Source organism: Amphiprion ocellaris, chromosome 24 (genome assembly GCF_022539595.1).
Source record: "Amphiprion ocellaris isolate individual 3 ecotype Okinawa chromosome 24, ASM2253959v1, whole genome shotgun sequence".
Classification (NCBI taxonomy): Eukaryota; Metazoa; Chordata; class Actinopteri; family Pomacentridae; genus Amphiprion; species Amphiprion ocellaris.
This window is the reverse complement of record NC_072789.1, coordinates 9,630,655-9,647,702: the sequence shown is the minus strand read 5'-3', so window position 1 is coordinate 9,647,702 and position 17,048 is coordinate 9,630,655. Positions and strand designations below refer to the sequence as shown.

At 38.0% G+C, this 17,048-nt stretch overlaps 2 protein-coding genes across 13 annotated transcripts in view; one reads left to right on the top strand and one right to left on the bottom strand.

Moving 5' to 3' along the window:
* Positions 1-17,048, bottom strand: part of LOC111564002 (inositol polyphosphate-4-phosphatase type I A-like) — a 59,618-nt gene that overhangs the window by 31,321 nt on the left and 11,249 nt on the right. For all 12 annotated transcript variants that reach the window (XM_055008225.1, XM_055008231.1, XM_055008229.1 and 9 more), the window contains exons 2-10: positions 10,189-10,390; positions 9,586-9,630; positions 8,776-8,894; positions 7,641-7,757; positions 7,464-7,543; positions 6,129-6,240; positions 4,771-4,861; positions 3,642-3,789; positions 2,714-2,844 (exon numbers count right to left, since the gene is read on the bottom strand). In XM_055008225.1, the coding sequence (XP_054864200.1) occupies positions 2,714-2,844; positions 3,642-3,789; positions 4,771-4,861; positions 6,129-6,240; positions 7,464-7,543; positions 7,641-7,757; positions 8,776-8,894; positions 9,586-9,630; positions 10,189-10,294 (949 nt within the window). In that variant the 5' untranslated portion in view covers positions 10,295-10,390. The remainder of the gene's footprint in view (positions 1-2,713; positions 2,845-3,641; positions 3,790-4,770; positions 4,862-6,128; positions 6,241-7,463; positions 7,544-7,640; positions 7,758-8,775; positions 8,895-9,585; positions 9,631-10,188; positions 10,391-17,048) is intronic.
* LOC111563995 (E3 ubiquitin/ISG15 ligase TRIM25-like) lies at positions 8-1,956 on the top strand. Its single transcript, XM_023263305.3, has one exon. The coding sequence runs from the start codon at positions 51-53 to the stop codon at positions 1,716-1,718; it is 1,668 nt and encodes a 555-aa protein (XP_023119073.2). The 5' UTR covers positions 8-50; the 3' UTR covers positions 1,719-1,956.

The window sequence follows — 17,048 nt, the reverse complement described above, 5'->3', positions numbered from 1 at the left end:
ACTGGTTTATATCGACTCACTTCCCTGAAAGCTGCTGCTCAGATGAGAAAATGGCTCAGAAAGGAGCTCATCTTTCTTCAGAGAATATTTCTTGTTCCATCTGTCTGGATCCACTGAAGGATCCGGTGACTCTTTCCTGTGGACACAGCTACTGTATGGTCTGTATTAAAGCCCACTGGGATGGAGAGGACCAGAGGAGAATCTACAGCTGCCCTCAGTGCAGGAAGACTTTCACACCGAGGCCTAACCTGGAGAAAAACGTCCTGTTGGCAGAATTAGTGGAGCAGCTGAAGAACACTGGACTCCAAGCTGCTGCTGCTGATCACTGCTATGCTGGAGATGAAGATGTGTCCTGTGATTTCTGCACCGGGAGGAAGATGAAGGCTGTTAAGTCCTGTTTATTCTGTCTGGCCTCCTACTGTAAAAATCACCTTCAGCCTCACTATGAATCTCCAGCATTCAAGAAGCACCAGCTGGTGGAACCCTCCAAGAACCTCCAGGAGAACATCTGTTCTCGTCATGACAGGGTGGTGGAGATTTTTTGTCGCACTGATCAGCAGTTGATCTGTTATCTCTGCTCTGTGGATGAACATAAAGGCCACGACACGGTTTCAGCTGCAGCAGAAAGGACCGAGAAGCAGAAGAAGCTCCAGACGAGTCGACTAAACATCCAGCAGAGAATCCAGAGCAGAGAAGAAGACGTGAAGCTGCTCCAACAGCAGGTGAAGAACATCAACGTCTCTGCTGATAAAACAGTGGAGGATAGTGAGAAGATGTTCACCCAGATGATCCAACTCATCCAGAAAAGAAGCCAAGATGTGGAGCAGCAGATCAGATCCCTGCAAGAGACTGAAGTGAGTCGAGTCAAAGATCTTCAGGAGACACTGGAGCAGGAGATCAGTGATCTGAAGAGGAAAGACGCTGAGCTGAAGCGGATCTCAGATACACGAGATCACAACCAGTTTCTCCTCAACTACTCCTCAGAGTCAGCAGTCGGTGAGTCCACACACTCATCCAGCATCAACACCAGCGTTCAAGAAGACTTTAAGGACATGACAGCAGCTGTGAAACAGCTCAAAGATAAACTACAGGATGTTCTGAGGGACTCATGGACAAACATCTCATTGATAGTCCCTCAACCAGATGTTTTACAGCCACAACCAGAACCAAAGACCAGAGCTGGACTCTTAAAATATTCACGACAAATCACTCTGGATCCAAACACAGCAAACAGACGGCTGTTATTATCTGATGAGAAAAGAAAAGTAACAGTAATGGATCAACATCAGCCTTATCCTGATCATCCAGACAGATTCACTGGATGTCTTCAGGTCCTGAGTAAAGAGAGTCTGACTGGACGTTGTTACTGGGAGGTGGAGTGTAGCAGAGGATTTATAGTAGCAGTTTCATACAAAAATATCAGCAGAACTGGGAGCTCAAATGACTATCTCTTTGGACGCAATGACAAATCTTGGTCTCTCCAATGTGACAACAGTTACTCATTTTGCTACAACAACAGTAGAACTGTCCTCACAGGTCCCAAGTCCTCCAGAGTTGGAGTTTATCTGGATCACAGTGCAGGTATTGTGTCCTTCTACAGCATCTCTGAAACCGTGACTCTCCTCCACAGAGTCCAGACCACATTCACTCAACCGCTACATGCTGGAGTTTACCCCTACAAGAACGGATCCACTGCAGAGTTCATTAAACTCACATAGACTGAAGTCCTTTAAAGGACAGCTGGTTAAAATGTTTTAGTTTCCAGATCATTTGGTCTCCAACATTGTAAACTATAAAACATTCAACAACATAAAACAGTCTGAACAGTTTTTAACTGTAATTACTTGAACCATTTATTGTTATTTCACAGACTTTCCCTGTTTTGATAAATCAAAGATAAAATCGAGTAACGGACAAAAAATAGGCCAAAACTATAAATAATGTCTACACTAATAATCTGTGTTTCCACAAATAGTAATGTGCTCTTTAATAACATCACACTATTTCTACTGTACGGAAATCTTTTAGATATTTGCTGTTATTTTAAGGACAAATGATTGTATATCAGTGATTGAAAAAATGGTTGATAATTCAACTGTTATTTTAGTAATTTTCAGTAATATAATGTATTTTATTGCTTTTCTACTAGACACTGCATTTTCTCATGTTGGCATTATCTGGAAGAAGAAAAAAAAAGTTTTATCTCATCGTATTTCTCTGTTCTGTGGAAACAGCCTGAATTTTATAGCGTGACTGTTGGTCACAGCTGAGTCACTGATGGCTTCACAGCTGTGGAGAAAAGTGCTGAATTTTTATTTTTTTTTTACAGAATTTAGTTGGAGCAAATCATTTATTTTTAGCAAATTCGTAAATGAGACATGTAGAATAACATCATTTTGATGAAACGTCTTAATTTTTAGCTTAGATTTGGTTAATTTTCACGACTGAATCGTAAGTCACACATGATACATGTAGAAAAGACCACAGAGTTATATATGTTAAGGTTGTAGTTTATGTTGAAATAGTCTTTGATTTCCTTTCTGTTCATTTAGTGCCCACATAATGCGCGGGGAGTGACGTCACGTAGTACTGAGCAGTAACTGAGCAAAATGTGGTGATTTTTTTGATTTCACAGTTTCAGGCTCTGATAAATGGGGTAAATGTACTGATTTTTTAACTTATAACATGTCTTTTAAGTCGTGTGGACACTAACCTCTGTAGTCATTGAGGTCAGACAGTGTTTCCTGGTATGCGAGTATTATGGTCTGGTACTGAGAGACGATCTGTCGCCGCAGATTCTCCCAGCAGGGCGATAACTCTCCCAGCTCCTCCAGCTCGCAAACCCTGGAGACGAAGAAGGAAAAATACGAATTAGGCTGGAAATATGTGCTTTCAATACTGCAAAACTGTGTTGTAAATTACTTACAATTACAGCTGAGACAATTATCAGCATTATTAAGTTAAAAAGTTGTAATTTTTTAAACTGATTTATGTTTCTTTCATCACTTTGTTGATTTAATGTGCTTTATTGTCTGTTTCTGTAACTTTATAATGATGCTACCTTGTAAAGTGATTTTAATCCTGGTGAAATGAAGGTTGAATAAACGAAATAAAACACAGGATAATGTGCAAGTTTTTACAGACATCATCGGCTCAGACAAGGTGGCGCTAAATCCAGTTTCACTTAGAGTTTACGAGTATTTTTAGAGCGGATGTCATCTTGTTAATTACAATATCGAGTGTTCTCTGTCCACTTTAATGAAATACTAACTTAAATATAACAGAATTTCTTTAGCAGCAATCCTGTTATTATTTAAAGTACAGCAAGAAATAGGCAAATATAAAATAAAACAGCTTATTCTTGTCAGGATAAAAAGCTAATCTGTATTAAAAAGTATAAAGGCAGTAACTGATGCTGCACTTGTGTAAATTGCTGAACACATACAAAAATATAAAGTAAAGTAGTGCAACAGTTATACACAAGGTGCAGCTCTATGTAAACGTGTGTGTTCAGTAAATAAATACAAGGAGCATGAGGTGACTGGTGTAGTTCCAGATTGCGTACATGTAACAGAAAGTACCCCAGTGTAATTCTGCTTCATCAGGAGTCTCTCGGCTACATGCTAAAGGTGTGTTTGTACCTGGCGGCGTCCTCCTCCAGCAGCAGTTTGACAAACTGTCTGGGAATGTTCAGCGACAGGATGCTCTCGGCCATCTGCTCCAGAACCCGGAGGTGGTTCCCGTTGGTGGTGGGGAAGCGGTACATCCTGGACATGGTGCCGCCGAACACTGGAGGGAAATTCAGTTAGCTCAGATTAGACGATCTTCCCTGACAGTGTAAACATCGATATTCCTTTACAAGCAGTTATTTCTGGAGCGCTAATGTCCCCCTGATGGAAACAGAAACCCCCCACTGAGCTGGATTAGAAAACGTAGAGATGTGTGGGTGAGAAACATGGAGGAGAAGGAAGGTAAGAGTGCAGAAGTTGCATTAATGAGTGTATTAGTTTGTTCTTCGACTGAAAGTGACTTGTTTTCTCTACAACGCTGCTACTTTCCTTTTGTTTCCCTCCTGCTGACCTGATAACCCGGTTTCCTGAAGGTGTTTCATCCACATGAACCAGTGTTTGTTGTCCTCTGACAGGATAATTAACAGAGATGATTCATTTATCAGCTGAAGACAAAACAATTCAAATAAACCAGCAGCGTGCAGATGTGTTTCCACTTTGATTTAAGACAGTTAGATGGAAAAAATCTGCATAAATTGAAACTTACTCAGCTAAGAGCTCCTTAATAGTTTAATTTTAATTCATTACTAAGCTTCAATGTTGGACTTTTAGTAGAAATAATGCAAGTCTGAGGCTGTACAGTTAATCGAATACTAAAAAAATAAATAAAATCACGAAAATTACACCATTTATCAGGGCAAGAAACTACAAAAGCAGAGAAAATCATTGTTTTCATCAGCTTTCTTCAAGCTAAACTAACTAAATCTCAGCTTAAAATAGCGCTATTTCATCCAAATCTCTTTATTCTATATGTCTCATTTCAAAATTCGCCAACATTAAACCTTTTATATTAACCACATTCTGTAAAAAACTAAAAATTCTGCACTCTTCTGTGCAGTTATGAAGCCATTTAAGTCTCTGCTTTGATCAACAGTCACTTTCTTGGCTGAAATCCCTCCACAAATATATTTAAGCAACATGGTCGAGCAGAAATTGTTCTAAAAAAAGTGATGATTTCATTGTCAGTAAAGTTGTTTCCCACCTGAGCGCAGCAGCGTGTCTTTGCATAGCGACGCGTACTTTATTCGGACTCCCATCGACTCGGTCAGACTCTCGTCGACCGGCAGCACCGTCTGCAGGACAAACAGGATCCAGAAAGTCGTATAAAATAGCTAAAATAAAAACCTGAATTCACTCTGCAGCTGGTACATTGTGCTTTAACTTACTTACAAATCCTCAAAAAACTCAAAATCAAATTTAACAGCAAATATTCTACAGTGAAGTTAAGTATAGCTAAAAACTGAAACCGCACACAGCAAGTTCAGAGAGCGACATGATCAAACAGGAAGGTTCAGACACACAGAAAACACGTCTCCTTGACATTTTTAGAAAACTGCTGGAAATCTGCCTCACCGCCAGAATAAAATGTCTTATGTTCTATTAACACCAAACATCTGGAACCACAGGCCTTGAATTAACTTATTTTACCCATTATAGTTTAACTCAGGCAGCAAATGTAAAGCTGTAGTGAATATTTTTGCTTGGTATAGTTAAACCCAAAATTAGTAATATGATTGCAAAATGTTGATTTTAAGTATATTTTTGTTTGATAAAACAAGTTTTTACCTGCTGGGAATAAATTAAACAACAGCAAACTACTGCATCATCAGTTTCATTTTATTTTAGATCACATTCGGATTGGTTTTGGACCAGTTTTAGACTGATTTCAGACTGGTTTCAGACTTGGTTTAACACTTGATTCAGACTGGTTTTGGACAGATTTTAGAGAGATTTTGGTATATTTTTAAATCAGGATTGAATTTGTACTTTGGACCAGTTTTAGACTGGTTTCAGACTTGGGTTAACATCTGATTTGGACTGGTTTTGGACCTATTTTAGACTGATTTCGGAATGTTTTTAGATAAGGAGCAAATTTGTTCTTTGGACCGGTTTAAGACTGGTTTCAGACTTGGTTTGACACCTGATTTGGACTAATTTTGGAATGTTGTTAGATCAGGATCAAATTTGTTTTTGGACCTGTTTTAAACTAGTTTTGCACTTTGTTTTAGACCACATTTGCACATAATTTTGTACAGCACTTTGGTCAACTCAGGTTGTTTTAAAAGTGCTGTATAAAAGTGTTTTAGGATGATTTAACAGGTGATAATTAGCGTAAAGCAGAAATGCTGGAAACAGACAAATTCATTTACACTGTAAACCATCACAATTTTTCCAAAAACAATAAATGAATAAAAAAAACCTCTTTTTATAGGTTAAAGTTGCAGAATTTGATAAACTTTAATTTACTGGCCTCAAAGGAGCAGCACAAGTCGCTCTGTAATAGAAAATACCTACACACCAGGGTTTGTATCAGTATGGAGTCTGAACCAGAATTCTTACCCGTCCGTTGATGCTGTCTGGCAGACGTCCGACCGACATCCTCTGATCTGCTCTGTCCTCCATCTGCCAGGCTGCGATGGTGATGTTTCCTACCCGCTGGTTCTCTGCCGATCTGTGCATCCAAACAAATGACCACATTAAACGTCTGTTCTGTAAAACGCCAAAAGCACTGAGAATTCTGCCCTTCACAGTGTCCGAAAGCCTGAGGTTACACGTATAAATTCAAAAAATACACACATGAGCAGCAATACTTGTTGTTTGAAAAGCTAGAACCAGAGAAGAGTTGATATTTTCCTCTGAACACCAAAACCTGCCAGTAGGTTTGAAAGGCATTTCACATGAAAGTTAATGTATCTATCAGAGTCAGAAAGTGCAAAAAACCCCAAAAAGAATCATGACATTTAGTTCTTAAAAAGTGATTTTGTCACAGTCACTATATTCTACTGGTCTCATCTTTAATAAATGCAAAAAATAAAGAGTTTCCTTTAACCGGATTTTGTGAAAACTAAAAATTCTGTCCTCCTCAGGGCAACTGTGAAACCATCAGCTGTAATCAATAGGCAGTGACAGAAAATTACGAAACCACAGTGAAAGTCCAACAAGACCTGGACTGGACTCCAATTAAAGTTCTGTTTTTCCATTTACAGGGAGTCCTCGACTTACATCGGAGTTCCATTCCTACGGATTGATGTAAGTCGATTTTTGCTGTAAGTCAGAATTCCAGCAAAAATGTAAACAAAGCCGTTACGTGCATCACAATATGATCAGTTCTTCAGAAAAGTCAGGAATACCAACGACTTTCATGCATGTATGAATCATTTTACAAGAAGATAACAGAATATTGTAACAGAGTGATGTTGTTGATGTTAAGGTTTCAGTATTTATTGATGAGTTAATAATGTCATTTATCTAATGTCATGTTTACAACATAACGATGAAACGCCGTAGGTCGAGGACGTCGTAAACCGAGGACCCCCTGTATATATAATCTGTTAATTATGCTCTTTAATATGAATTTCTTGTTTTGCCCATTACCAGTACCAACATTTACCAGAGCAAGAAACTGAACATTGTGCAAAATATTGTCTTATCAAGTGCTTGATGATAATATTTTGTAAATTGAGATGAATTAATAAAGAATTATTCTAAATTTTAAGATGGAGCTGCTTAAACATAATTTGACATGAAAAATATTTTTTGCAGCTAAGATTTTTTGGATTTTTATTCTCTTATCTGTTCCTAAACTGTCACTATCATTGAATACATCAAAAAAAACAGCAGAAGACATTACCTCTTTATTCATTCCTTAAGTATAGAAACAGAAGCGAGTGTTACCGCAGTTCCAGCTGTAATCTGTGGCTCTTCTCGTGCAGCAGCTCCTTGACAGGGAAAAGTGCTGAACCCAACATGTACATCTGTACAGACAGAAAGACTGTTAACACCGACGTCCACCTGTGTCTAACCACAAGCTGGTTTTTGCAAGAAAAAGACATCAAAAAAGGAAGCTCGTACCGTGCCCTGCGATCGGTCCTTCACGTCGTACACGGCGAGCTTCACCTGCGTTTGCTGGTTGATGTTGGACTCCTGGAAGAAGGCGATGCTGCTGAGGAAGATGGGATTACTGGTTCCCTGTGGAGAGACGCAGCGACACCAAGAGTCAGGGATTAAAAAAAATAAATAAAAACTGGAATCAACATGTTGAACATTTTCCAAGTGTTACCAGTACTGGGAAAAAAAACCATGGCTTCACATACTGCAGATATTTTATCTCATACTCGTCTCCTCTCTGCTCTGTGAAAACATTGCCTGCAGTTCAGCTGAGAACTCTCTGAATATTTGTCATGTGACTGTCAGTCACAGGTCGGTCAGTCGTGGCTTTATGGTTGCGGAAAAAGGTGCAGAATTTTTTCTTTTTTACAAAATCTGGTTTGAGGAAGTGGTTTATTTTTGGCAAATTTTTGAATGAAGTGACTTTAACAAAAATACTCCAGTTTTAAGCTGAAATGTGGTGAATTCGACATGCCGTTTGAAGTTTTTTTTGTTTTGTTTTTTTAGTTTAATAAATATTACAACAAAATGAGGGCTTGTGGACTCAAAATAAAGAGATTCATCACTTCATTTTTGAAAAAAAAATAATTTTTGCCAGAAAATGATTGCCAGCTTTAAAACCTTCTGTTTGTGCTGCTTTTTAAAAAGTGTCTTTTGTAGGAAATACACATTTCTGACACTGTTCTCACATTCTGCAATGTAAATTTTGCAAAACAAACATAAAAACAGAGATGTTTATCTAAGAAAAATCCATATTTTTGTTGACTCATTCTTCACTCAAGGGCGAAACGCATCGACCTAAATGCGATTTGAAGAGACCTCGAACTAGAAAAGTGGTTTCAGGGGTCAGATTTGGACTTAATCTGGTGAAAACTTTTTCAAAAGCGTGTGGTTGCAGCTGAATTCGTTTCTTTCTCCGTCGTCCTCCAGCTCCTGATTGAAGAGCGTGGGCGACACCTCTGCAGGTCGCTCTGTGGTCAGTAAGTCACACCTACTTCTGAGCATTAAAAAGCTGGAATGAAGCCACATTACGGGAGATGGAGGAGCTCTGGTGTGGATTCAGGACAGAAGAAGGACTAGCTGGTGTGAGGACTCTGACCTCGATGACTTCGGTCTGGGCGTGTTTGGTCCAGAAGGCCTGCGGCGGCGTCGTGCAGCTCACTGCGACGAAGCTGTTTGGTTTCCTATCCAAAGCCGGAGCCACCAGATCTGTGCACGCTGAGTAAGAAAACACGTTTACAGTCAGTAGAAAACAAGGCAAAAGACTTTTACAGACTTTCACAAACTGTGAAGCAACCAAGAAGTCAGAGGATGATAATATTCCAGCCAAACAGAATCATCTTTTACACTAAACGACCATTTTTAACTACAATCAAACATCATTTTTGCGACGACTAAGACACTTTATTTAACTTTCCTTTAATATAATCATTATTTTTCACTGTAAGAATATATCTTGCTGCAACCTTTTCCTCCTGAAATGAACCCTCTGAACTCCAAAACCTGTCAGCTAGTTTGAAAAGCGTACACAGTTTGTGTGTATTTTAAAAACGTATGCAAATTATTTGAGTGAGAACTTGTAAAAAAAAAAAAAAAAAAAAAAAGAATCATCAGATTTAAAATAATTTTCCAGTGGGTTTTTGAATTTATTATATGTGACTTTCGGTTTTGTCAGGAAAAATGATGAAATCTGAGCATTCAAACTTGAATCAAAATCACTTTGTTCTGCATGTATCATTTAAAAATTGCTTGCACCAAAAGGATTCTGTAAAAACTAAAGGTTTAGGACTTTATGTTGCAATGAAAAATGAGCCCACAGTGAGCAAAAATGTGACAGAAGCAAATGAAAAACAACTACAAACTGCTCGGGGTTCAGACGGATAAATAAAGTTGACATTGTGTGACTCACCAACGCTGAACTCCAGCACAGGTTCATCCGGGTCCTGACTATTTCCTGGAAAAGCATCAAGAAATGATCAGAACATTTGGCTCAAACAACATTTGTGGATATTTTTGTGTGACAGTTGCATCAGTTAATGGAGAAAATACTGATTTCGCCTCCACAAGATGTCTTCTTGGACATTTTTTGCCAAATAATTAAACAAAAATATAGTAAAAAATATAATAAAAATTGCTGCTTTTCTTGCAATTGTATCAGTTTAATGGGATTTGTTTGGGTTTTTGACTGATTTCACCTCAAGAAGATGTCATCTTGGACATTTTCCACCAAATAATTAATCATTTTGGAGCAAAAAATGCCAAAAATCAATTTTAAAAAAAATTGCTGCTTTTCTTGGATTTTTATTAGTTTAACAGAACTGGTTTGGGTTTTTGGACGGATTTAGCCTTACAAAGTCTTTTTGACCAAGTAACTAATCAGTTAATTGAGAAAATATTCAGTCTGACATGGTCTTTCTTGTACTTTTGTCCTTCTAAAATGTATAAAACATAATTAAATCTAAATACATACATTTTAAAAACATTTTCTGGTTTAGTTTTTCCATCCGCTCACCTGCCAGAGCCAGGCCGATCATCTCGCTGGACAGCTCGAAGGTGTTAGCGCGGTAAACCGACCACGGCCGCTGTGTCCGCGAGCCTCGCTCTCTGCCGCCCGCCATGCTGGTCGGGTTCGGCCTGAACACACAGCGTCACACACACAGACACACACTCCCATGTGATGCTTCCACGGCTGCTGCAGGCGACGCTTCACCTCACTGAGTGGAAACAGACACAAACAGGAGAAGCGGGATTATTATACAGCTCAAATTCAACATTTATTAAACCCCCAGTGGGCTGCAAATTATATCAATAATATATCGGGGGTTTACAGGCATACATCTTTTTTTTTCTTTTTAATTTATAGTTCTAAGTTTGTGAATGCACAAGAATGCAGCTTTTCAGCAACACTTAAATGTTAGTGTTGTTTTGTTTTTTACATGTGCTGCAGACTGAAATAAAGTGATAATAATAATAATAATCATTAAAAAAAATGAGAAGACAACAGAAGAAATGAAGCACTCAGACTGGTACAGTTCTGTTACATTCTGTTGAGCTCAAAAGTTCAAGAGAAGTAATAAAAATCTGAACTGCATAACAGTGTGGCTTCATGAATCTCAATGAATCTGATGCTAATGTGCCTCTGAAAGCAGCGTGGGGGGGAAGGAAAGCATGTGGAGAACAGAAACAGGGAACAAAACACAGAAAGTAAAACAAAGATTGGAACAAACTGCAACTTTCAAGGTCGAGGAATCAAATCTTTGCTGGTGTTTGCCGCCCACACGACTCGCAGCATACGTTCATATGACTGTTTAAAATGCATTTCTATCTTCAGATTCTAATTTTGTGCTCAAAATCTGCCTTTTCAGACTCCACAGTTAATGTGACGGCTTCTGAACATGTCGGAAGAAGTCGGAATTATACACAGCAACAATTCATTTTCAACACAAGTCTGAACTGCATTTATTTTACTAGTTTAATTTTAGCCATATAAAGCTATCACCTTGGACATTTATCACCAAATAATTCATTATTCTTAAGCAGAAATGCCCCAAATTCTCCAGTGTTGTATTCTAAAATGTGAGAATTTGCTGCTTTACTTGGATTTTTTTAGTCTAACTGGATTTATTTGGCCTCACATTTAGCCACATTTTGCTTTTTAGGGGGATTTTTATTGGGTTCACTGAATTTGATGATGGCACAAAGAGTTGCATGAAGCAGTTTGAGGAACACTTTTTTCCCCACATTTCAGCACCAATATTGGCCAAAAAACAGCAGAGAGCAAAAAGACACAGTTTAAAAACATCTTAAAAGATCTTATTTTGTTCACTGAGGGTTATGATTTCACAACAATTACACAATTAACTGAAATGTCCATAAAAGTCTAACTTTAGACTCTAACAGATCAGATTAATCCAACTTTAAAACAACAGAAACTTAATTTGTCGCTTCCAGCTGTTTATTTCCTCCGAGTTTATTAAATACCTGCAGAATCAGACAGCAGCAGGATCCATTCAGCTTTATTATTTAATCATTAATTATCCCAATGTTAGATTATCATCACACACAGTCTCCTTCACTGTGATTTTATATGTCTACCTGAATGTCTAAATGAGCTGACTCCAAGCTGTTTTGGAGATCATCTCTTACACTGTCTCCAGGGGGGAAATTGGTACTTAACTTTTAGTGTTTACTGATGCAAAGAAAAGCACAGTCAAACAAATAAAACGGAGCAAATATGGACTAAAATACAGATTGAATGTTGGTGGAGGCAGCAGCATATTAACCTAAATAAGAAAATTAATGTAAAAATGTTTGTACAAATGCAGACTGATACTAGATTTTTAACCTCCCTGCTGTTTCACTGCCATCTCTCTGGAAAACAATGGAAAAAGAGACGAGGAAATTGGCTCGAAGAAATCCAGCTGCTTGCTAGAAGGAGCAGGAGGGCGAACATATATCCATGTCTGGTGTATAAATACATCTAAAAGAGAGAACACGTGTCTGGTAGCATCATCTGTCGGCCTCCTGAGTCCCAGCACGTGGGTTTTATCTGAGTAAACGTGAAAAAAACCATCAGCAGTGCACAGTGTTTATCCCACTCACAAACTTACAAATGTACATTTATGTTCCCTTTAACCCTCGTGTCGTCCTGCAGGTCAAATTGACCTGTTTTAAAGTTTGAAAATGTGGAGAAAAAAAATGTTTTCACAGTGAAACTTCTGATGTCCACATTTTCAACATTTTTGGGAAATTTTTGAACATTTTTTGGTGGGAAAAAAAAGAAATGTTAAAAATGTTTCTTAAGAAAGGGCTGCACAGTGGCGTAGTGGTTAGCACTTTCGCCTTGCAGCGAGAAGATCCCTGGTTCACGTCCCGGCTTTCCCGGGATCTTTCTGCATGGAGTTTGCATGTTCTCCCTGTGCATGCGTGGGTTTTCTCCGGGTACTCCGGCTTCCTCCCACAGTCCAAAAATATGCTGAGGTTAATTGATTATTCTAAATTGCCCGTAGGTGTGAATGTGAGAGTGCTTGTTTGTCTTTGTATGTAGCCCTGCGACAGACTGGTGACCTGTCTAGGGTGTCCCCTGCCTTCGCCCGAGTCAGCTGGGATAGACTCCAGCACCCCCCGCGACCCTAGTGAGGATTAAGCGGTGTATAGATAATGGATGGATGGATGTTTCTTAAGAACATTCACAAAAAAAATCAACCAAAATCCAGTGAAATTCGCTGGATCTTGGTTGATTTTGATGTGAATGTTCTTAAAGAAAATATTAGAAGTTTTACTGATATATATGTAATCACTTTAGATGTTTTTAAGATTTTTTTGGAAGATTTTTACTCATTTTTTGAAAATATTTACAAGCATTTTCTTGCCAAATTTGGGGGATTTTTTTTAAAATCTAACTTTTCAGGGAAACTTTGAAGGAATTATTGGAATTTTCTTCCTGAAGGTTTTGCAAATTTTCAGAAATATGGGGAATGTTTTTGCAGAATTTTTGGATTTTTTTCAGACAAGGAAACAATATTTTTTGGGGCCCGTAAATGAGGACAACAGGAGGGTTAAAGCTCCCTAAAGGATCGACATATGCTGATGTTGCTAAGAGACAACTCGTTTCTGTTTTACATCCTCTTATAGATCTTTCAACTATATTTACCCCTTTTTTCAACCCCAAGTCTGCACTATTCCCCCCCCCACCTGACTCCTTTGGGATCAATCCCCTGAAGGTTTCCTCCTGATGTGGATGAGCAGCTTTGTGTCTCCTGCCTTCGTTCCTTTTCTGTCCCATTTTGGTAAAAGAGCAATTAGCCTATTTGCAGCAGAGCTATAAACACAAGGGAGGCTATCTGGCTCAGATGGAGAAGCACCATGGTCCAGTTTAACGCCACACAGATGGAGATCTCTGCAGTGGATGTGGGTTAAATCGTGCTCTATTTATGGCAAAAAAAATAAATAAAAAAACAATGATTCAAGTTCAGATTCTTGTAGATGTTCTTACTGTCTTTCCATGTAAATGATGTTTTGCTGTTGAAAAAAAGGACTCTAACTGCCAATTTTATGACAAATACTCCCACAGAGTGCTCTCATTTTAACTGTGGGTCTGGGTTAATGCTTGGTGTCCTACTTCTTGACGTATGTGGTCCAACAGCGATGGCGTCCTACTTTGGTCAGATACAGGTGCCCTACATCAGCAGCGTTACCTGCTGGAGAATCCATCTGATTTACATCCACATTTGAATTTAGTTTGACTGGAAACAGGATGTCGCGCTACATTTTCCTCTGAGCCAACATTTCTAGTTTCCTTTCTACTGATACCTAAACTTACAATGTCTCCAGAACATTGAATACATCTTCAGCTAGTGAAACCTGTTGGATATTTTATTGATTGCTTCTTAAAATGTCAGGAAAAGGTTAAAAATGTCTATTAGTATTTGCCAACGATGACAAATGCCTTGTTTTGTCCAAATATGTTGAGTTTGTTGTGACCAAGGAGGAAAGTAATCAGAAAATATTAACATTTAAGAAGCCGCAAGCAGAGAATTTAGACTTTTACTTCTCAAAAATTTACTCAAATCAGGAAAAAAAAAAACTATTTTTTTTGCAGATTACAACTTTACAGATATTTGCTGTCAATGATAGAAAATGGGAGGTAAATAATTTTTCAGCTGTTATTTTACAGATTTTCCCTGTCTTTTTTTTTTTTGACAATACGGACAATATTTTGTAAAATCATAGAAAATTAATTTAATTTTGACTCCAAAACAAATTAAGTTTTACACTTAGAATTTGTTCTTTTACACTGTGTGACTTTAAAATAATATTATTTTTGCGCTTCCAACAGCAAAAAAATCCTTACTTTGCAGATATTTGCTGTTATTTTTATTTTTTTTAACAGTACTACCCTATTTTTTGAATGTATCTTTTCTGGTTGCCTTGTCATGATTTCCAAAATGTAATTTTATTTTTTTTACAGTGTGTCGTCTGTTGAAAAAATTATTATCCCACGGTTTTAAGTGTCATTTTTTTCTCATTTACTCAAATCGAATTCAGTAAAACGCAAAAAAATCTGCACTGCTCTACAAAATATTTAAACCATCAGTGACTCAGCTGTGACCAACAGCCATGCGACAAAAATTTGGATGTTTTCGGTCGATCTGCAGGCTGTTTACACAGAGCAGCGAGTGTAATGTCCACAATGCAATGGAAAGATATGAAAATGTAAAAAACAATAAGTTAAACCTCCATTTTTCTCAGATTTGGTAATGCCTATTGACCCGAATATTGATTTTTGTGTCTTGTCTCCGCAGGAAGCTTCGTGTTGTTCTTGCAGTTCTTCATTATTAATGCGACATGAGGTCTGACAGCAGGACGAGGAGATAAAATGCGAGCACATGTTGTCTTCTGTGATTAGATGGAAGTGAACTCAGTCAGCATGTTGGCACACAGCTTTCCTCACACAAACACAGCGACATGTCAACACAAAAGAGCTGCGAGGAAAATCACAGATGGGACATTTACAGGGTTTAAGCAAGATTTATAATTTCTCCAAACTGTCAGATAGTGTCAGACCGCTTCTCTTACTTCTACAAAACTTTCTGAAACTGATGATCTGACATTCACACACGTTTTCTTTGCGTTGCTGCGGTGCAACTGTAAAAAAAACAGCATTTCTCAACAGCTGCAAACTGTTATTTCGTCAACTCGTTGCTGATATTTTGCAGATTTTCCCTGTTCTGCTAAATTACAGAAGATAATAAAAGAAATCACAGAAAAATTGGTATTACATTTACATCTTAACTCTAAAAACAAGGTCAAAACTTTAAATAATTTAAAGAAAATCTGTGTTTTTATAAATGGTAATTTGTTCTCAACACATTTTCTATGAACCACTCCTGTGTGAAATGTGGGAAAATACTACAAAGAGTTCCACTTATTCTATTTCAATTAAACATTACCCCCAAAAAACTATTTGCAGTGACCAGACTATGTAAAAAAAAATAAAAAATACTAAAAATAAATTGGATGCTCATCTCCACAACCAAAAAACCATTCGTGACTCAACTGCAACCGAGAAATTGACAAAAATTTTAATTGTTTACACATAGTAGAGATCAGACAAATTAATAGTGAAATATCTGTCATATGTAGCGTCACAAAAGCAAGACAAAAATAAAAAAAATGATGTCATAAAAGATAGTTAAAACAGACCAAAATGTTTAAATAGAGAAAAAAACTAAATCTGCCTCAGAAAACACTAGTAGCAGTAGTAACAACAACAACAAATTAAGTTACTAATGAATTAAATATAAACAATCCAGACTCAGAAGGTCACAATCAAATACAAGCATGCTAACATGCTAATATAAAATGACCCTCAACATTGAGCACTTTAGCATGCTAATGTTAGCATTCAGAGGCCCAACACGGCTGCAGAGTTTTGTCCCAAACGTGAGACAAACTGAAAATGTTATCTAAGTAAAAAACATCCCATCCAGCTTATTTTTTATTACGATTCCTACTTTCTACAGACTAAAAACACCTGAGCAATTATTCTGTGCAGGAATGTTTCTGATAAACCGAATAAACTGAAAGAGATTATCAACTCGGTGCATCTGTAGTGTTTGTAACAAGGTAGCAACCACAGCAAAAATCACATCATCTTATTTATATTCTTGTCCATTTAAAAATACCATTTAAACTCAAATCGTGACTTAATATAATCAAAATACATCTTCAAGCAAATTGAGGTGGCAAGGTAAACATCTGAGCATCCAACCAACGAAAACAAGCAGTAAAACCAGTAAATGTGTGTCTAAGTAGGAATGTTTCTGACAAACATGAATAAACTGAAGGAAATTATCAACTTGATGCATCTCTGCTCTTTGTTCCCAAAACTACAAGAAACTTTCCGGCCTCTCGGCCAATTGAGGTCACTTTTTCCACTGTCAAGGCCAAAAAACACCACCGGGCTCAAGACGTGCACTAGCTTCCAAGTTCTTCTTATCAAAAATGGGTGCTGAGGCTTTCTACGGAGATCCGATGTTGATCTGAGTTTCTTTTCACTTCTCAGAAATGCTCTTTTTGAGAGACAATAAAGGAGGAAGTGTAACCTGAGGAGCTTCAATCTGTCGACTCGACTGCGTACAACCTGTAACTCATGACAGCGACAGTTAAGTAACGAAGCCGGCTGGAGAATTCAGCAAACTGAAAATATGTCGAGCAGCAAACCCTGAACCTGTGTGAGGGGGAAAAGCAGCCATATAAGGCAGCTCCAGATTTAGCTGCAGGGCCGGTCGGTGTTTATATGCGTGTAGGTTGGTGAGTCACATGAACTCTAAAAGCTGAAGTAAATCCAGGCCAGAGCTCCTGACACAT